Source organism: Dipteris shenzhenensis, chromosome 15 (assembly GCF_047967505.1).
Source record: "Dipteris shenzhenensis isolate YYH24624 ecotype China chromosome 15, Dip_SZ_1.0, whole genome shotgun sequence".
NCBI lineage: Eukaryota > Viridiplantae > Streptophyta > Polypodiopsida > Gleicheniales > Dipteridaceae > Dipteris > Dipteris shenzhenensis.
This window is the reverse complement of record NC_141610.1, coordinates 27424351-27445481: the sequence shown is the minus strand read 5'-3', so window position 1 is coordinate 27445481 and position 21131 is coordinate 27424351. Positions and strand designations below refer to the sequence as shown.

General features: G+C 42.3%; 1 protein-coding gene across 2 annotated transcripts in view; it reads left to right on the top strand.

The window, feature by feature from the left end:
* LOC147893620 (alpha-mannosidase-like) overlaps window positions 1-21131 on the top strand; it is a 245734-nt gene that overhangs the window by 157962 nt on the left and 66641 nt on the right. For both annotated transcript variants that reach the window (XM_087385656.1, XM_087385655.1), the window contains exons 22-24: window positions 7491-7556; window positions 17765-17877; window positions 18000-18090. In XM_087385656.1, the coding sequence (XP_087241782.1) occupies window positions 7491-7556; window positions 17765-17877; window positions 18000-18090 (270 nt within the window). The remainder of the gene's footprint in view (window positions 1-7490; window positions 7557-17764; window positions 17878-17999; window positions 18091-21131) is intronic.

Sequence of the window (21131 nt, the reverse complement as noted above, 5' to 3'; positions counted from 1 at the left end):
ATATGAACTTGTTTGGATTTTGAAAGTTTCTAAAAAAAATTTGATTGCATCATATTAATATGCTCTAATTTACTCGACATTAAGTCAATTTACTTGACACCAAGAATTTAGAATTAGATTCATTTTAAAAACTTAATTATATTTGGATCAATTTGATGCCAACTTCTTGATACATGTGCATGCTTGATCCGGTGGAGGGCATTACTTACTATGGTTGCAACATTTTATAAAGAAAGGCATTCTATCAGATCAATTAAAGTTTGTTGAAGAGTGATATGCATGTAACACGAAATCATTCTATCCCATCACAAATAAATATTTGATGTGCAAACATTGGAACCTTCATGCACATCCTTGTAGCTTCAATGGAATGGATACTTCATTTTAACACGAATTGCAAACAAGCATTTAAATTAAATGATGTGAGATTTTTGGCAATGTAGATGATAAAGTTGTTTAAAATCTCATTTTAAATGATCGTTTTTATACTTTCAAATCGATGTGAGATTGGAAATATCTAAACAGGTTCTCCATTCTTTTCTAGTATCTTAACAAACTTTCAATGAAAGCTGCATAAGCCCAGGAATGATCTCACCTCATGTATATCTTGGAGTGTTGGCCATGTAAGTATACATTCTATGTTTTTGGCCTCCACTTGGATTCCATTGGCTGATACTAATATGACCCAAATATTCCATTTGATCGAATGGATCGGGAAATAAATTACTGCTTTTAGGAGTAAGATATAATAAGTTTTCCTTCAAGAGTGTAAAGACTAATTCCAAATGTTTTCTATGTTCTTCAAAGACTTTACATCATAATATCATGAAAGAATACCACTATACAATCTTGCTTGTTTAAGGAATATTTGATTCATCATTCTTGGAGCATTAGTTAGCCCAAAAGACAACTAAAATTCATAATGACCCATTTGAGTTCTAAAGGCAGTCTTATATATGTTTTCTTCATCCATACAAACGTGATCATAACTGGATTCTATATCAATTTTGCTAAATACCTTGTCTTTTGCAAAGAAGACTACATCATCTGCATAAACAAGCAATAGATGGGCATAACTCGCAACCTGTATTGTCTCTTTGCTATGCACTCTCATCTAGTCATCTAGTTCATCAATGAAAAGACAAAAGAGTGTGGGGACAACCTTGCTTGACCCCTATGCTGCTACTTATAATGACCTTTTCATGGAGCTTGATCTATTGACTATTCGCTATGCTAGCTCGGCCAATGCTCTCTTGTATAGTTAGAGTGTGGCTTCTCTGAGTATTTGGGGGAGTTGAAGCTTTTCCTATCTCTCCCATAGCTTTTTTCGTGGAGCTATGTGAGAGGTTTCTTTCACATAGTTCATGGAATGATCTACTATTGAGTGCTTGGGGCGGATCCCTACCTGGACGGTGTCCTAATTCCTTGTGCATCCACCCATCTGCCAATTTTTTGCTCTGTTATGGTGCTGTACAAGTTGGCCATTAGGCTGCTTACCATGATTGTTCTATATCTTTTGCCACCTTGCTGGACCCTCCTTTGTTAATCGGTACAATCCTATTGTGCTGCCATTTTAAGGGAAATCCCTCCTCTAAATGTTTATTCATTAGCATGGTGAGGATTCCCTTTGTCTTGCTTTCTTCCCATGTCAACATATCAGCCACTAGTCCTTGCGTGTTTGGTGCTTTCCCTTTTTCTGGTTTCTTCAAACCTCTCCCGATATGGTCTTTTGTGATGGTGTCATTTGTTGCCTTTATGTCCCTCCCTTCCCCATCTCTTTGGTAGAGGTCCTTAATTAACAAACTGTATCATATCTTCCTAGGCTACTTTCCCCACGTAATCTTTGCTGCCATGTAGCTTCTGGGAAAACTATTTGGGGTTCTTTTTGAGCTCCTCAAATTTTCAAGATGTTTGCTCCCAAGAAATCTTCTTTTCTTGCTTGTTACCACCTGTCTGTGTGCTCTAGCTTTGTATTCTTTCCATGTTGTGTCTGCTGTTTTCTAAACATTATTTGCTGTTTTGCATTCTTGGTCGTTCTAGTTGTTGGGAATGCCTATGCTCCTTCCCTTGCTTTTCGTGAAGCATTAATGGGCTGTTTCCTATAGTATTGTTGTCATGCATTTATTCATTGCTTGGCATGTAGAAGGAATTTGACAATGTGATATTTCTGTTTCTAGTTCCCTCTCAAAGATGTGCACTTTTTAATATACCCCTTAGCTGGAGCGAATCCCTGGGGTTGTGCCAAGGGTTGAGCCCAACTCGGGGTTGGAGATCAGATGAGGTAAGAGGAAGGTTGTGAGGGGACATCAGAAGGGAGCGAGAAGGTGGAGCTAGGAAGAGCAGAGGTGGGTGGAGGAGCAATTGAGGCTACGGGAGAGGTGAGGGAGAGGCTATGGAGAGCTACTCTCTTAAGAGAGGAGATGGGGAGGCAACTTGACAGAGAGAGAGAGAGAGAGAGAGGATATGACAAGATATGATATGATTGTATTAAAGTCTGTGTGAGACCCTTCATGATCTATGGGACTGGCGATAACTAACAGTGACCCATTACATCCAGTGAAAGAAAATATTAGAAACTTTATTATGCAGTGAGTACTTGTTGGGGTAGTGGTGTGCTAGTCCTAGTACCTTGTTGCGGTGTTCCAAAGCGTCTTTTAAGTAGCTTCCTAGCTTTTGGGCTGGATGCTTCAGTTGATTTTCAAAAATTTTCTGTCCCCATAACCTTCTCTGATGTGTGCATAGGCTCTACATCTCAGGAGTAAATGCTGCTAATTTTCCGCCTCCCCTATGGAGTAGGTTTTGTAGTCCCTTTCTTCTCTGGGGATCTTGGGTCTTGCCCATCTACCCCTTTCCGCCTCTATCATGTGAACTGATCCTGATTTTGCAGATTAGATGCCTTTTGAACCTTAATATGACTTCCTCGAGGTATTTTTGCATGCCGTGCTGTCCATTGGGTTAATTTACTATTTGTAGAACTGTTGTCCCCGGGTTTTCCCATAATTTCTATAGCATTTTCTGTGTCACTATCTCCCTAATTTCACATTCATCTTCTGGGATATCAGCCACTGTTATACTCCACAATCCCAACCATTTCATCCCCTTTGTGCCATACCATGACTTTTGTAGCTTCCATTGCCTTGTGTGGTATCCTACTAGCATTCATCTTCTCAACTTTGTTGACGTAAGCCATAATGATTTGCTCTCCAAATGGCTTGTCCGACCTAGTTTCTCTCCTTATTGCTCACCCGTATTGTTGTTTCAAAAGAAGGATGGGTCTTATCGTATGTGTTGATTATAGAGCCCTCAACAAGATGATTGTCAAGAATAGGTTTCCGATTCCACGCATGATGTGTTGGACAGATTTGAAAGGAGCCATGATTTTGAGCAGGATTGATTTAAGGAGTGGCTATCATCAGATAACGATCCATCCCAAGGATATCCACAAGCTGGCTTTTCGGACAACCTTTGGACTATATGAGTCCTTGGTCATGCCTTTTGGTACCCCTAGCTCCCCTGTTCGGAAACCTTTTATGTAAAGTTTCTATTCTTTCCTAAGTGTCCGATGCCCAAACTGGGCATTCTTAAGAGGGTTACTATCTGCGCAAGCATAGTGTATAGAAATTTTATCATTTCTCAATTCCACAGATGTGCCTTCCTGCATTTATTTTGGAAGTTGTATAATGCTTTCAATACTCCCAAAGTCCTCATGCATGTCATTTGTAGTTGTCAATGAATTCTAGTCCTAGATATTTATATGTGTTGGCTGTTTGCAAGGGTTCTCCTTTAAGGTGACATCCACCTGTTTACTACGTTTCCTAATCACCATTACTTTTGTCTTATCTATATTGATCTGCATTCTCGAGTGTCGCAAAAATCTCTCAGTGCATCCAATTGTGCTTGCAAGTTATCCTTGCTCTTTGCGAAGCATGCCAATTCGTCTACGTAGAGAAGCATTAGCAAAGCGTATCCTGCAATCTGCTGTGTATTCTCATCCACTCTTCCAAATCATCGATAAAGAGGCCAAAAATTGCTAGAGAGTGGGAGCAGCCTTGCCTATCCTGATGTCACTGGCTATGTCAGCTTTTCCTTTGGAGCATGATCCGTCGACTAGCGGCAGTGCTAAATGTAGTAACACTCCTCATATAGTTGATATGTGGGTTCTTTGAGGGCTTGAGGGACTTTTCTAGCCTTTCCACAACTTGTATGTGGAAGTATGTCGAAGGCTTTCTTGAAAACTACAAAGCAACAGTAGACAGCCTCTTGCTTACGTTTGGCTCCTTTTGCTGTAGCCTTTATGGCAACCAAATGATCAATTGTCAAGTATTTGGGACGAAACCCCTGCTTGGGATGGTGCTTTGACTCCCTGCTCCTCTGCCCATTTGCTAATTTTTTGGTTGAGGATAGTGCCATATAGATTTTCCATTAGGTTGCTCACCATGATTGTGTGATAATTCTTTGCCGTCTTGCTATCTCCCCCTTTATGGCTCGGTACAATCCTACTAAGCTGCCAGTCTTAAGGAAACCCTTCTTCTAGAGCCATATTCATAAGCCTGGTAAGCATTTTCTTTGTCTTCTCGCCTCCCCATGTCAACATTTCCCCTACTATCCCTTGTGTGTCTAGAGATTTCCCAGTGGCTAGCTTTTTCAGGCCTTTACCCACATCTTCCTCAGTTATAATTGCATTTGCTGCTTTGATAGTATTGGTGTGGTTGATTTTATCTTCCCCATCTCTTTCATAAAGGCTTTTGACACACTGTATCATGTCTTGCCATTGGGCTTTCCTTTGGTTTGTTACCATGCAATTTCTGAAAGGACTTTTTGGGATTTTGTTTCAGTTCCTCAAAGCTCTCAAGTTGACTGCTCTTTAGAAATATCATTTTTCATTTCCTTACAGCTCAAAATTTGAATACTAATGAACTACAATCCGTGTAGGGAAACTGGAGGGGTCTAGTAGAACCCCCTTAAAGTGCAAATGACATAAAATGAAACAATTTAAGTATCCAAGTATAATGCTGAAGTGCTGGTAACACTGAAGAGATTGAGAATGCATTGGTATTCTAGCCCTTATCAGTGTCTAGGATTTGGCAGGCTTTGATATGTCTGAAATCTGCAATTGTCGCCCCTTGATCTACCCTGTGTCTTGCACGTGGGAGAGGTGATGGAGTTTGGCAAGAAGTAGGCTGCCGACGAGGAGTAGAAACACTCTGTACTGGTTCTGTCATGAGGGACTAAAGATGTGAATGAGCATGGCAAGGGTTCCAACTTGAGACCCGGTGCCTCTGGAGCATGTCTGAGATCTGTATTTTCCTTCCTTTGGCTTGCTCTATAGTTATGACTCTCGGATGCCATGAGATGGCCTGTTTGCATAAGGTTGCAAGTAGGGTACCTTGAATAGGATGTCTGCTCATTGTGCCAGTAAATGTCCTCATGCGGGTCTGGTGTGTAGGAGGAGCTAACTCGAGGTATCGTGCTCTGCGGTGGCCAGTGAGTGTGGGCTCATCTCCTAAGTAGAAGTCTGAGATATGTTGTTGCATGTGGTCCTAGCTATGTGTTTTCGTGTGACCTCTAGCACAGAGAGAGCGGCTTATCTGTGATCTAGACAGTGAATGACCACTTGCATGTCCTGAAACCCACTCCCAAGTACCCCATACTACCAAGGGCATTCAGGAACATGTGCTCCTTAGTCTCCACCTTGGTAGGTCACATAGGGTGCATAGTCTCATCTCATGGTGGAATCGTGTGGCCTCAACCTCTCATTCAGTCTCAATGTGGAACCTCTTCAATGAGATGGATGAAATGGCCTTTGTAAAAGGCCATCTTAGTAGCATGTGGCTGTGGGCAGGAGACCCATGTTTTCTGAATGTAAGATTGCACAGGTCCCTGTTTTAGTATTTTCCTTCTTGGTTACAATCTGATTTCCCTTTCATTCACCTGGGCCCAGGTTTGCTACGTGGCTCAGCTTCATTACTATGTAGTCCTTACCCAAGAAAAACTTTATGCAAGCTGAAAATGCGGTCAACTTTAAGAAACAAGAACTAAAAAGGTTTGACCATTTTTGGTGTATCATCCAAGGCTGATGCTCAATTGACCGATTTTGTCCAGGATTGAACCTTTTCAAAATTCCCATGTACACGTAGACATTTAAGGAATTATTTCAGAATAGCATAGTGCTTGGCTTTCTCTCCTCCTGCCTGTACTTGTCCTACATCCTTTCCTAAACTCACAGGTAGAGCAGGCAAAGCACTTTAGACCTAAATACTTCAGAATAGCATAGTGCTTGGCTTTCTCTCCTCCTGCCTGTACTTGTCCTACATCCTTTCCTAAACTCACAGGTAGAGTGGGCAAAGCACTTTAGACCTAAATACTTCAGATGTACTTTATGCCTTATTGAATGGCAACTTGTCAAATGCATAGCTATCATACATGGTATGTGTTTGATTCGTGTATGTATGAGATATGTATATCCTTTAAAGATCGTCATATTTTGCTGTAAAGATTGTGAACAAACTTTATAAATTATCCTCGTGTCAAGTGCTTTGTATCTCAACTACCACATTCCTCAACGGCAGGGTAGTCGCTGCACTGATTCCTCCCGCTCCCCCTCCCCCCTCCCTTATATGTCCATAATTTTTTTAATATCCTAAACCCTTTCCTTGTTTTGAGTTCTTTTTCATGTGATAGATTGATGATGTGTAAATAATAGAAATTCTATTTCTGCTTGAAGTGAATTCATAATTCCATACTGTTGAACAAAGGGCAGTTATAGTTAGTTATTTTGTGATAGTTTAATTGTTGTCAAGCTAGACGGTGAAGTGAAGTTATAAATTTTATGGCTTAAAAATTATATTTATTTCTGTAGAAATCAAGGGTAATGAGGAGATGAACAATGAAAGGCAAGAAAGCAGCTAGGAAATGGTAGGGAAAAGGAACGTTTCTGAGGAGAGAGAATTAGGAAAAGAGGATTATAACTGGGAAGCAACATCTGAGCTGCAGGGAAGAGGGAAGTGTTGTAGCTTTGACATATAGGAAAGGGTGTATGAAATCAGGTGATGACAAGTTGGGATTGGAAGTGGTGACAGGGAGGCAGGGGGATCCAGTGCAATATGGAAAAGCGAGCAAGTTAGGAAAAAAAGTGTTGTAGCAGGAATTGGGTGGGTTGCAGGGCTGAACATGGTGGTGGAATTGGGGGTTTGAGGAAGTTAGGACAGAGAGCATTGGGCACTCCTTGCACAGTGATAAGAGTTTAAGTGGCATTCCTATCCCGAATCATCCTTTCAACTTGGTGTTTGTAGAAAATTGATTCCTCCAAAGGTAGCTGCTGTATCATGCTTGACATTAAAATTTGTAGTGTCTTTTCTCTACACATATTCCATGGTTCCTGCATAATTTGAATGTTCTTTCTACTGGTTAATTGAGACCTTAAGCACTCTTAGAAAAGCTCAAATATGTTCATATCAAGATTTTTTTTGACTGTGTCATGTGGCTTGCAGGTTAGGGATTACAGATCTGACTGGGACCTAGAAGTACACGAGGACATTGCTGGAAACTATTACCCTGTAAGGAAAACAACTCTATGTTGAAGAGCATACTATTATGCATCCTGTGCTTTTAGTTCGTTGTTCTATTCATAATCTCTTCTAGGGAAAAGTGCAAATATGTTCATCTTAATACAAGAATGCGCAGGTGGCCCAAGGCCACTAGTAGTAGTTTGCAAATGTACAACTCCTTGCCTCCACACATTTTCGCAAGCATTGCCAATCAGTCTATTTTTGGAGCTACAAGGTGTCTTGTCTTAGGAATGTCCTTTGGAGTGCAGCAGCACTTGAGTCAACTGTCAAGCCTTGCCAAGTAAAATGAAATTTATAGCGCCTCAATAATGAAGAATGACAGTTGTTAAGACCATCAGAGGTTACACTTAATGCATTTTCATTTTTCAACCTGTCAAGGTTGTGGGCCATGTGGAGTAGAGCTTTTTGGATATAGGAAGGTATCTAGACCTAACCCAGATCACATTCCCTTGGGCTCTTGGAGAGAATTTGAATTTGTGAAGGGGTGCAAATTAAGTATTTGCAGTGGGATCTTGGGGAATGGGAATGGATTGATGCAGGGCATCGAAAGAAGAGCCTTCCCTTGTTTCAATACACAGTGGATAATGCCAGGAAATTTCAGCTCAGCTTGAGATGCTAGAGGTCTACTACAGCGCCTCATTGGGACAATTTTCAAATTTTTGCTGACTCGCAGAAATACTTTTGGAAGCGACTCTGGAAATCCCTCAAGAATAGAAAGGCCACTCCTTTCTTTTGGCTTTGTATATACGGAGGGATTGCAGTGAACCAGCGGAGGTCAAGGTTCAGCGCAGATTCTACTTGTACTCAATGCCTTTCTACTGAGGATTCCATCTAGCATTGTCTTTGGGACTGCAGACAGGTGCAGATTATTTGGAAAGGGATTGCTAAGCTATTGAGCACCTTTACACACTCTCCTTTCTATATGGCTTGGGGATCGGTAGCTTGGCTTTCCCTTTACTGGCCTCAAGGTCTATACGAGACATAACTTCTCTTGAGCTTTATTGATTCGATCGACATGTAGTTGAGTCATGTTTCTTGGATGATGTTCCGATACTTGCACACAGACCTACACATGCATCAGTTGATACGCCTTGGGAGATTTTGGTGACCATATCAGCTTGGAGGTCTAGATGTATAGAGACCTTGGACGGCTCCCAAGCTCATTCCGCTCACTTTTTTTTATAGTGAAAGCTTTGATTGATTATATTACAAGAATAGTCACCTCAGAAAAGAGACGCTAGAAAATACATCAATTGAAGATCTTAGTATAAGCCAAATATACATCCTGATCTATCTGGCGAGTCTGCAAGCAATCAAAGAAAGATTGCTGCAGAGATTGCTTAAAGAAAGCAAATAAAGAAAAATTGGGATCACTAAAGACTTTACAACTGCGGTCTGTCCATAAAGTCCAAAGTGCCCAGTAATGAGCCCAAACAAAGACAAGATGAAACTCCGGTCGTTGTGTTGACGGGGTGTGTGTGTGTGTAGTGCTCCTGCTCAGCCCCAGCCTAGCCTGCCGTACAACCCTCGTGTGCTTTCCGTACAACCTCCGTTCAGGTCCCGTACAGCCTTCGTGTGCCTTCCGTACAACCTCTGTGCAGGTTTCCATATGCTTGGCTGGCTTTCCTGCATCAGTCCGTTCTCCTTTTTTCCTAGGTTATTCCGTACGTTTGTTTTCTGCCCTGTCCATACGTCCCTCTTTTTTGTCTGTACTGTACATTTTTTTGCCTGTTCGTTTCTCTGTTTTTTCCATACTGTCCGCACGTCATTTTATGTTTTTGTCCGTATCTGTCCGTACCTTTGCCCGTATCTGTCCATACTTTTCTCCGTTCCTTTGTCCATACCTCTCCGTACGTGTCCGTACTTTTGTACGTACCTTTGCCTGTTCCACTTCGTACGTGTCCATACCTTTGCTCGTACCTGTCCGTACTGTCAGTCTATACAGCCTTGCTGTGTTTTTTTTAATTCCTTCTTTTCTCTGTGCTCCTTTGGGCTGCTGCTGTCATTTCTTTGCTGTTTTTCTCTTCTCTTGCTGCTACAATAGCAGATTGTCCACATGAGAAGATTTTTCACAAAGAAAGATCACTTTAGAGTAAAAAGCAAAAGCAGGTAATAGGTTTGGATGATCCCCTACATGCCTCTGCAGAGGCTCAGCTGGTATATGAAGTAATGCATGAGGGCTTTGAGGATACAAGGAAAAGTTGGAATGATATGGTTCCTACCACAGGTATCATGATTGAGGTAGATGATATCTTTGACCCCGTGAAGGATTATGCCAAACATGCCATCATTATTTTCTTTCCGAGATGGATGCCTGCTGCTACAAATGTTGACAATTGGTTGACTAGAACCTTGGGTGGTTGCTATGTCAAGAAAGTGCATTATGTAGCGAGGGGTTTTTTTGAAGTGATAATGGCTGATGAAGAGCACATACAGATTTTGTTGGAGTACTCTCCGCTCTTCTATGGTCTGCAGATGGTCCATGTATTGCCCTGGTCTCCTACCAGGGATTATTAGGCATTGATTCGGCATCGCTGCCCTGTATGGGTAGAAGTTGTGGATTTTCCTCAGTGCATGGCTTCTCTATTGCCAAAAATTGTAGCCTCTCTTAGTAAGGTGGTTTGTCCACTATGACCAAATGGCAATTCGAATTGCTTTTGCATTTTATGGGACACAGATAATCCCACTCTAGCTTCTTATTCAGTTATCGTCAAATATGCTTCCATGGGCAGTGCTTTCTGCAAGCTGAAATGGGGGTTGTTTGTAGGTGCTTGCTTTGAATGCAAGCAATTTGGGCATATGGCTTCGCAATGCCCTTCCCGACCTCCCAGGATGCCCGTATAAGCTGAAATGGTTCCACCTCAGAGTAAGAATGCCAATGCTTCTTCTATAGTAAAAAACAAAGGGGTAAAACAGTTTTTTGTTGTTCAAGACAAGGTAAAGTCCCGGCTGTCTTGAATGCTATTGCTCCTCTTCCTATGCCTTCGGCCTCTCTATCTCAAGTGAAGGGTAAAAATTTGGATGAAGGATGGCAAACTCCTCGCAAAGTTGTGTCTCCTAGGAGACCTCTGCCATCTAGGACTTGGAATAGTGGATCTTCGCAGGCCAAGGTACTAGCTGAAAACTCTGGCATTGGTTTGACTTCGGCTGCAGTCACTGCCAATCGTACCCTTTTCCCAGAAGAGGACGTTGTTGCTCTTCTGTCTTCCCCTCATGCTGATTCCTCTTTTCAAGGCAAAGGTCTAGATATTGAGGTGGAGATGCAGACATAGTCAGTTTGTTTATTGTTGTACATAACTGTCGCATAGCTGTAAATATGCTTGACCACATCAAATGTGTTACACTCAATGTACAAGGTTTGTGTGATCATAGAAAGTGGAAACTTGTGTGGATCTATATCAGACAATTGCAGCTAGACATAGTGGCTTTGCAGGAACATAACCAGCACATGTTTGCTAGTCACACAAGACATTTTGCTAGTTATGATATTTTCTATGCTGGAGAGCACTCTTTTCCTGGAATGGCTTTTTTGGTGAGGTATGATCTTCAGCCCGTTGTGGCTCTCAATGATCGCCATGGTAGATGGATTATAATGTAATGCTGTTTCAAGGAGGAATATTTAAATTTGCATTGGTTTATGCCCCTCAATCTTCCAATGGTCGAGCATTGATTTGGGATGCCATGCATAATTATCTGTGGAGACACTATCCATTCATCTGTGATGATTTCAACATTATCTGTGGAGACACTATCCATTCATCTGTGATGATTTCAATAATGCTCCACAACCGGGAGATAATACTTTGGGCCACACTCATATGTTGGCTTTTGAACAGCAGGCATGGTCAGAATTTTTGGTTCAGCTGCGTTTGGTGGATCTCTGGAAGGAATTACAGCCCACACTCCTGGGCTATACCTTTCAACACAATGCTCAATCTTCTTATCAGGCACGCCTGGACAGATGGTATCAGGTTGATCCGCAGCATTGTGATGCCTTTACTTGTCAACTTTGGGTTGATCATGCCTTCACGTATTATGATCATGCACCTCTTTGGTTGAGGCTCTTCATGCATGATTTTCCTGATGACAGATTGCCTTGCAGAAGGCTTTTATTGGTGAATAACAGTTATCTAGAACATGTTGATTTTAAAGCTATGGTCTTTCATGCCATTCAGCCTCTCTCTTGTCAGCTGCTTTTTGATCTGGATTATGCATGGCAGGCTTTTGTTGCTCGAATGCAAGCTGTGATTCGGGATTATGGTAAATCATTTATGCGAGCCACATGGGAGACTGTTGTGCATGCTAAACTCACTTGCCAGAGTCTGGTGACCAAGCTTAGTCACCTTCGGCCTTTGTCTTTAGATGAAAGCATGCACTTATGTCAGGCCAAATTCTATCTCCAATCAAATGATCGAAGAAATCTTGTTTAATGGGAAACCCGATCTCGACAAAAGGCTTTTTTGGATAAAGGCTGCTCTTCGAAGCAATTTTTCAAAAGTTTGCATTACAAACGGCAGGTTGCAAATATTTGTTGGGTCCAGATGCCTCATGGTTCTTGGACTTTATCTTGCTCTGAACTTGCTGATTTTTGTGTGTAGTACTTCTCCCATTTTGGGCATGTGGACCTTCCTCATTCCGCTCACACCTTAGTCAGCATATGGATAGACAGAGTACATTTTTAATGGCCATTTGGGTGAGGATGGAGGGGTCTTCACGGGCAGCCTACTACTAGGAGGGCGGTATTTCTCACGGAATGGAATGGATTGCCTTTTTCTAAATGTCCCTACAAGATTGAGATAGCATTTTCAGCGTCAACCTTGGTTGTTTCATTGCTCCATTTGGGAGTTTATTTATGGCCCTTTAAGGGTGTATTTCATGTAATGAAGAGTTTCTAAGGGTGGGGTCTTTCATACTTAATAGAAGTCTTTTTCTTGGGGGGGGGGAAAAAAAAGGTGTCAAGTGTTATGTAGGACAACTTCTTGAGTTAGGGGGTAAGTGAGAGTTCAAGATACCACATGAGGCTAGAAGGAAATTACGCTGATGGCATAGGGGGGGAAGGAGAATTCAGTGGATTCATGAACAACAAAAAACTTTACACCCTAGTTTGCAACAGTGCTCAGAGTGAACACATTTTGATGGTCATCAAAGGTACCTACTTTGTGGAAGCCCTTGTCGATCTAGAGGAAGAATGGTGCAAGCCGTTGTTGAATAATGGTACAGAAGTGTTGATCGAAATTCCATGTGTGGACAACAAACAGAAGTGCAAATTGGGGAGTAGGAGATAGGATTGAACGAGGAAGCTAGTTTAGTGGAGTCCATGTCCTTATAACCTCCAATTGTGAGGGTTTTTTAAAATCATTAGTTCAGTTGTGCTTGGAGAGTTTTGTGGCCCTGGGCTATTCAAGCTCTATAGAAAGACACCATATCAACTTTTGTGGAACCTAGAGCCCCAACCCCATGACCACATCACCTACCTGACATCCCATTATGGGTGATCACAAGTGAGGATTCATGTGCTATCTAGGAGAGTCTAGATCATCTTAAGGTATGATCCCATGCTCCATACTCTTTGTAGAGAATTAACTGTCTAAAAAGGTGCATTCATCTTTATGGCGGTTGCAGAAAATAACATGAAAATGAACTTATGTAGAACCAAGTGCTTTTTTGGGTGAGCTTGGAGAAAATTTGGACTTGGAGCCTCAAAAATAGGATTAATATGTGTTGCTATCCTGGTCACCTGTTTGATGGCCCTAGCATGCATGGCCGGTGGTCTCACTATAAACCAAATAGAAGAGATTTCATTTCCATTCCGTAAAGGGAGCCCAAAAACTTTGCCTCTCCAGCATATATACGATACTCCTTACCCAACCATGTGCTTGAGGCTAACTCATACTTGGTAAAACGTAAGGCCCTTAAATTTAGACTAAAGTAGATATAGGGCGTAACAATTAACAATCTCCACCAATCTTCCATCAAAAGTGAAGCAAAACCTTCTAATCCTGCAGATGACATGTTGTAAACCATCAACTTTTGAGGATTGATGAAGCAAAAAAAAAGGCTAAGAATTAGACCACCTGCTTACTGCTCCCGCACCCGAGCCCCCTCTTGCCCCCTGCACCTTAGCCTCTTATCGAGCGAGGCGATGCTGAGTTTCCTGCTGGGTGTCCTCCCCCCTTTTCCCCTTTAGCCAGACTTGCTAATCGGTGGTCAGCGTGAAGTGGGTAATGCTTCTTCCCTTTGGCCAACCCTGGGCTACTGATATTGGAGGGCATTGCCACTCCTGTCTACACATTGGAAGGAGATTCACCATGGGTTTTGGGATTGTGTTCATGCCTTCAGCAACGATGTTTTGCTCCATGTCCTTGATTTGATAGTGTCTCTTGTACCGCGACACACTCTCTTCTCCCGCCAAACAGTGTTAATGGAACAGAGCACCCTCTAATTTTGTTTTGGAGCGCGTGTTCACTCTAGAGGAAAGAAAGTTGTGTCGCTCAAGGGAAAGACAGACCCCCTATTTCGCAGGTCATGTCATTCTTTTAGAATCAAGATTTTGTGTGGTTTTTGGTTGGGGTTTTGAGAGGCTGCAGATCAAGTGTTTTTGCCTATCTGTGTTTTTGGGATTTTTTGTGGGGATTTCAGGATGGAGAATACTCTCCCACCTCTGCTGTAATCGTTAACTGGCAGTTTTGAATGGAATCTACTATTGTTTCGTGTTAAAAAATCCATTATTTTTTTAACAAATTCATGGAAATCACATGGAGTGTGCTGGCTACACCTATTTATTAGATTCATCAATTATGCTTTCAGGCTCAAGATATTAGTGCATCCCAAAAAAGTGAAGGGGAGAGCTAGGTTTCAGTATCATGCTCATCGGTTGTGAGAGATCATTGTGGAGAAGCATTTATAGAATATTTATTCAAACCTGTATTGTGGGATAACATCTCGCATCTGGCAATATGAATAGCCTTTCTGATCCTGGTGGAGGAAGACCCTATAACTAACTAAAAGTCGAGGGCATAAGGCTATCGATCATGCTATAATGGTGAGGTTTCTGGAGTGCCAATGTTAGCACAGAAATTGGCCTGGGAACACTGAAGAGTCTTGTTGCAAAGAAGACAGTTCCTGTGGGGGGGGGGGTGGCTATAAGTCTCTGTGGAAAATGTTAGGAAATGGAGTCAATTTGAGTGACTTCTAGTGTGTTTTATTGCGTCCAGGAGTGAGTTCTAGACTATTTTATATCTAGGGGTGCCACGTGTCATATTGGGAGTTATCCCATATACATTTGGTACTTAAGAGTGTGTGTGCCTACCCTATAAAGGCATTGTACTTTCACTTGTCAAATCAATCAAGCCTCAAGCCTCTTTGGTTATGTAAGTACTTTTCTTTAGTTGTTCGTTTCTTTCTAAGCATTTCATTTGCTTTCCATTTTCATTTCATTATGTTTTCTATCTAGCCTAGCCTAGCATGCCTCCTATCTAGTTCCATCACGTGGTATTAGAGCCACGTTCCTCACCATCCTCCCTCCCTCCTTCATTTCTTCCTTTCTTCCTAGCTCAACCTAGAGGTTGAGGGAGACCCGCAAATGGAATCTTTCCTCCTCCAAGGAAGAGCTATCCCTTCTTCTTAGCCTTTCGACCTACTAAAGTTGTGGTTGTTTACTCTATTCTACTACCTCCATTGAAAGCTACGTGCTGAAGTGGATTGACGCGCAGTTTTCTGAGACTTGTGGATAGTGCGACGAAGATATCCAGAGATACATGCCGAATCTTGCTTTGGGATCTAAAGGAAGGTTGTGGATGACATTCAGCTCTAAATTTTTCGTCAATCCGAGGTCCATATCAAAAGATACGTCACCTGTAAGAAATGCAAAAAATATGATGCTGCCCGTAATCTGCTCCCTATGCCTCAGATCTTCCGGCCCCTTTTTCACTCCAGCATGCTGCTGATTCTGCCTCAGATTTCATCAATATTTGCCGCTCCATCTGGTCATGCTTTAATTGCTTGCTATTTTGCTTCACCTGACGTCACATTCTTTCCACCTTGGAGCTGTCGATTGCTGCGCACCACAATGACTTCTCTTCACCTCATTGCTCATGGAAAAGTTCAAAGGAGAGGGATTTCCTATCGTCTGGGACGTTGTTGAGGAAGACTATGAGGCCACCCTTGATCATCCCACAATGCAAGATATGGAAGCAGCAAAATGCTAAGGCCATTGCTATCATTGGTCTATGCTTGGCCGACTCACTTGTTCATCATGTGGACTTTATGAAAACTGCTAAGGAGATTTGGGAGTGTGAGGCTTTTCGGTAACAAAATTACAAACTCCAAAGTGTTTTTGAAATTACAAATTGCAAATGGAGGATAATGATGAATTCTGTGATCATTTAGCCAAGTTGTAATCGCTTGTGCGACAACTATCCAGTTTAAAATATCCACCAGATGACGAGGAAAAAATGGTGGTTCTCATGAAAAGTATGGAAGGGGTCTCTCGTTTTGAGAACACCCTTGAAGTTCTTCGCCTTGCAACGAGGACCTTTGATGACATGGTGGCCCTTCTCCTTGAGAAGGATCGTCGTAACAAGGACACAACTGCAATAAAAAGATTCAGTGAAGATCAGGCACTTTTTTTGAAAGGCAAAAGCAAGTTCAAAACCTTCAAATGTACTTACTGCAAAAAGCTTGGCCATTTGGAAGATCATTGCTTTCAAAAGCTGGCAAAGCAACAATCAAAGGAGCATGCCCACTTGGTGCAGGATGCCACCAATGAGGACGAAGAGGACGACACTCATGAACAAGCACTTACTACTCATGAACAAGCACTTACCACTGAAATTCGCAATCTATCTCTCCCTCTAGAGGTAGACGAGGATGATGAGTATATTTTCTGAGATTGATGTATTTGGGTACTCTGCCCTAGGTTGTTTCTAAAAAATGAATGAAATAATGATGTGTAAAGGATGATGTGTGTTGGGTCAATAAAGGTTCTCTGCCTTGGATAATCCTCCTAAAATGATGTATTGCTTTTCATATCTATGGTGTGTGGCTCCATGTCCCTAATTAGTCCTTGGAGCTAGGAGGGGGTGTTCTTATTTGGTGCTGGTAGAAAATGTCAAGTGCGGTTATGTCCATTGCATACATGGATTCTATGAATGTTTGTTGATCTTCCATTGATATAAATTTAAAACAATTCTATAGTTTGTTCTGTGCGGTATGCTACTGTGTGCATGAAAGGTTAAATACATGGGCATTCTTGTGCAGTATCATTACAAAATGACTAATGTAATAGGAATCATGGTGTATTATTAGTTATGTCATGCAAAGAATCATCCATGGTTGATGAATTGAGCAAGAGCTCTGTTTATGTCCCCCTAGTCTTACCTTAAGCTAATTTCTATTTAATTTGCTTTTATTTGTACCAAGATTTTCTTTTTTAGTCATCATTTAAGTGCAATCCTTCTATGTGTTAGGTGTTATTGTTCTTTGAAGTTTTTTCCCCCCATGAAAAAGACTTCTATTAAGTATGAATAAACCCCTGCGAGCAAGCTCAACGCGGAAATACAACATGCATGGCATGAAATAAATGGTGTTATTGTTCTTTGAAGTTTAATTTTGGGAGATTTTGAATTTCACAGCAGATGACTTAAGGGAGTAAGGGAGAACATGCTTATTTTCTTGTTTAGTGTGGAAAACTTTGGGACGGAAACTAGAATTCTTGAATCCCCTTTCGTTTCATTGTTTTTTCGAAATATAGAAATCTGTAGCTATGCCAGGTAAAAGGTGGAAGATTTCTTTGGGTTCATCATAACCACTACAGTATATCTTTCCAGTCATCTATATATGAATGGGGAGTGCTGGACCCCAATAGCACGATCCTTTACCATTAGTTTCTGCAACTACATAAACTAGTCTCCTTTTTGGGAAATTCCAGATGGGGCGTGTTCCTCCTCATAAGTTGGTCCCCGTTGCCTGCCCTACCAAGCCAAGGCTTTGATCGAATGGTGCAGAAATAGCTCAAACTGAATATGTGAAATATGGTTCAATGATAGCATCGTGTTTCTGAAGTGATTGTCATTGCTGCTAAAAGCATAATTGATTTTTCCTGCTTGTGCAAAGTATGCTTTTGGTGCTGTTATGCATGCCAATTTGTAGTCTGTCTTAATGGAGCTGAGTGTCAACTTTGTGCTTTTCTTTTGCAGCTCAATTCAGGAATTTATCTTACAGACAACACCACAGATTTGTCAGTCCTGGTAGATCGTGCTGTTGGTGGTGCAAGCATTTCTGATGGACAAGTGGAGCTCATGCTGCACAGGTCTTTCAGCAGGAATACTTAAAGATGTCCTTGGTGGTTGTTTTTCTTGAAATGTGCATGCATGACATTAAACTCTTGCAGGTTTCCGTGCTTCACTTACTCACACTTGGATATGTATACAGGAGGTTGTTACATGATGATGGCAAAGGTGTTGATGAAGCTTTAAATGAAAGTACATGCTTAGGTTCTTCCAGCGAATGTGATGGCCTTGTTGTAAGTATAATGTTCCCCTTATCATCTTGATGGTAGCATTGTGGGGATTAGAAGTTGCACAGCAAAGAGCATGCCATAAGAACATGCCAGAGGTATATTTTCTTGAGATCTAATCTAGATCAACTGAAGTTCCTTACCCACCTCCTCAGCTTGTTAATGCAAGAACGTGAAGCAATAGCACGAAGTGATGTACAAAGCAGAAGATAAAACTAGTTGATTCACCACAAGGGCTCTAGAGGCTAAGTCCCAGGGTGGTAGAGCTCCAATAAAGTAGCTTCCTCCTGACGTTCTCCAAGACTACAGCAAAATTGCTCGGTAGGGGTGATGTCCATGCCTAGATACCTGATAGTAGTACTCCTCTCTATCCCTTTGAAGCCAAGCTCGACTCCCCATCCTTGTTCGTTTGACCCAAAATACAATGACATTGTATCAGTTGATAAGTGCCGCTGTTGCAAGATAGAAATCTTCCAACGCGACTCAAATTCAAAGGAGGTTTCTAAGGGAAATCTCCAGAAATATAGCTATGTCTGCAAGCTCGCTCTCTAGAAGTTCCTTGTCATTCCATATAGGAAGATGAAGACCAGTGGTTTGAGTCTACGAGTAGAGAAAGTGGATCATAGCCTCAGCCATGAAAAGATAAAGGGGGCAAGTGGGCAACCCTAGAGGACTAATCTGAAGTTTGCCTATTCTGCATTTGAGATCTGTCTCCCCTTTGGCTGTATTTGCTCCTGCTCTCAAGCTTTGACTATGGTTTTTCAAAGCCAGTAAGTTGTGACATCAGAGCTGCCCTTTATTCACATCGTTTGCTGCAGGTCTACCTAGTACTTGGTCGTATCTCAAGGCCAGGGAAATCTGAAGTTGCAGCTCCAAGATCGTGGAACCCTCACCAAGATTTGCGCCGTCATCTGTCTGAGATCTGTGTTCGCAATATTCAGTCTAACAAATGTGCCACCTGCTCCAAGAAAAGCTCAAAATTTGAGTCCTTTTGCTGTAAGTTTCAGCTCTATCTGATTCAGATTCTTGCCTTCTTCAGGTCCAATTTTGCAGCTTTCTAAGCAAGTTTTGTAAGCCCAGCCCCTCCCTCAATATCTGTCCCTCTCTCTCTCCCTCAACCCGTCCTCTCCCTCTCAGCCCCTCCCTCTCCCTCTCAGCCTCCCTGCCTCTACCCCTCTTAGCCCCTTCCCTAGCTCTACTTTAGGCTCCCAGCTCCACCCTCTCCCTACTGCCATTCTCCCTTTCTTCTCCCCCTCTTCTAGTGTCTTCTAGCTGACGGATGGAACTTTTTTGTGTTTGAGTTGGCATCCCAAATTTTTATTGTCCTTGACCACTTCCAACAACAACAAGAACTGTCATTTAGGCAATCCTTGACCGCTTCCGCAGGCTGTGAGAACCACTAAAGATGAGCTACTGCAGCTCAAAGAGGATGTGGAGGTTCAAAGCTTCACCGTTCGCTTTGCACACGTCCATGGGTCCCACCTCTCCAAGTCCACAGGCTAGGGACTGGGGATGCTTGCTGCTCTACCTCGAGACCTCATTCTGGCAATCCTTGACTGCTTCTACCATCCACGAGAATTGTCATTTTTCAAAAGACGAGCTAGTACAACTCAAAAAGGATGCGGGGATTGAAAGATTCACCTCTCTTTTTGCATGCGTCCATGGGTCCCACCCCTCCCAAGTCATAGGCGAGGGACTGGATGCTTGTTGGTCTACCTCGAGACCTTGCCTCCCATCTTTCATATATTCATTTATGGGGACGAGGCTTCTTCCATGTGGCTTTTGATTCTCTAGGTGCCACATACGATTAGAGCATGATTTGGGGATCCCCCCTCCTTAGTTTGCCTTCTTCCTCAGCAGTGTAGACTAGATTTGATGGGGTCCCCAAAGTTAGGGTCATTGTTTCTAATCCAAACATTTCAGATGACCATATTATGCTGCAGTGCCTAGATGTTTCTTTTGGCAAAGAGCCCAGATAGCAGTGTCGGATTTATAGGACCCTTGGGCATTTTGCTAGAGATTTCCCAAATAAGAAGAAGAGGCCCAAGGAATCTTTTGGTGCAGCCCCTCCTCGTCCTCGAGAGTGAGATTCTATGGCACCTCCTACACGTTCGAACCAACTGCGCGTCCGTGGATGCCGCCTACATGCCCAACACCACGTGCATGTCCACCAATTGCCGCCTTAGCTACTCGCTCTGCACCGGCCGCCTCTCGATGGGTGGAAGTTAGAGTTTTTGCTCCTCCACCAATTAGAGATTAGGAGGGCACTTCTCTGGCCTCATACTCTACATCTATTAGGGCTCTTAGGAAATGGAGTCAAGTTGAGTCGGTTTTAGCGAGTCCTAGTGTGAGTTCTATAGTACTAGGTGTCTAGGAGTGCCATGTGTCATATTGGGAGTTATCCCATATACATTTGGTACTTAGTTGTGTGTGCCTATCCTATAAAGGCATTATAATTTCACTTGTCGATTCAATCAAGCCTCAAGCCTCTTTTGGTTATGTAAGTACGGGTTTGGTAAAGAGTGCATGCATGCAAGCTTGTGTAAGATTGTCCTCATGAAGAGTGTGGAAAGAGTCACTCGTTTTGGGCACACTCTTGAAGTACTTAGGCTTGCCATGACTACCTCTGATGATATGGTGACTCTTCTTCTCGAAAAAGATCGCTGGAACAAAGAATCTTCGATCTATTCATCAGATACTACAGATGCTCTTGCCTCCACCAGCAAATGAAAACCTAGGCCCTTGCCTCCAGCAGCACATGGAAAGACAAAGTCATTCAAGCCTCTCAAGTGTGCCTATTGTAACAAGCTTGGTCATATGGAGGACAGATGCTACCAAAAGCTTGCAAACAACAAACTAAGGACTATGCCAGTTGGGTTGCAGCAGCCACTAATGACGATGACGGTGACGACCCTTCAACACAAGTTCATGCTCTCATTGCTCAATTTCGACATCTCTCTCTCTCCCTCCCTCCAGACGACGATGGAGATGATGATCCATTTGTTTTCTAAGCATGTTGTATTTGGGTACTCTACCCTGGGGGTATT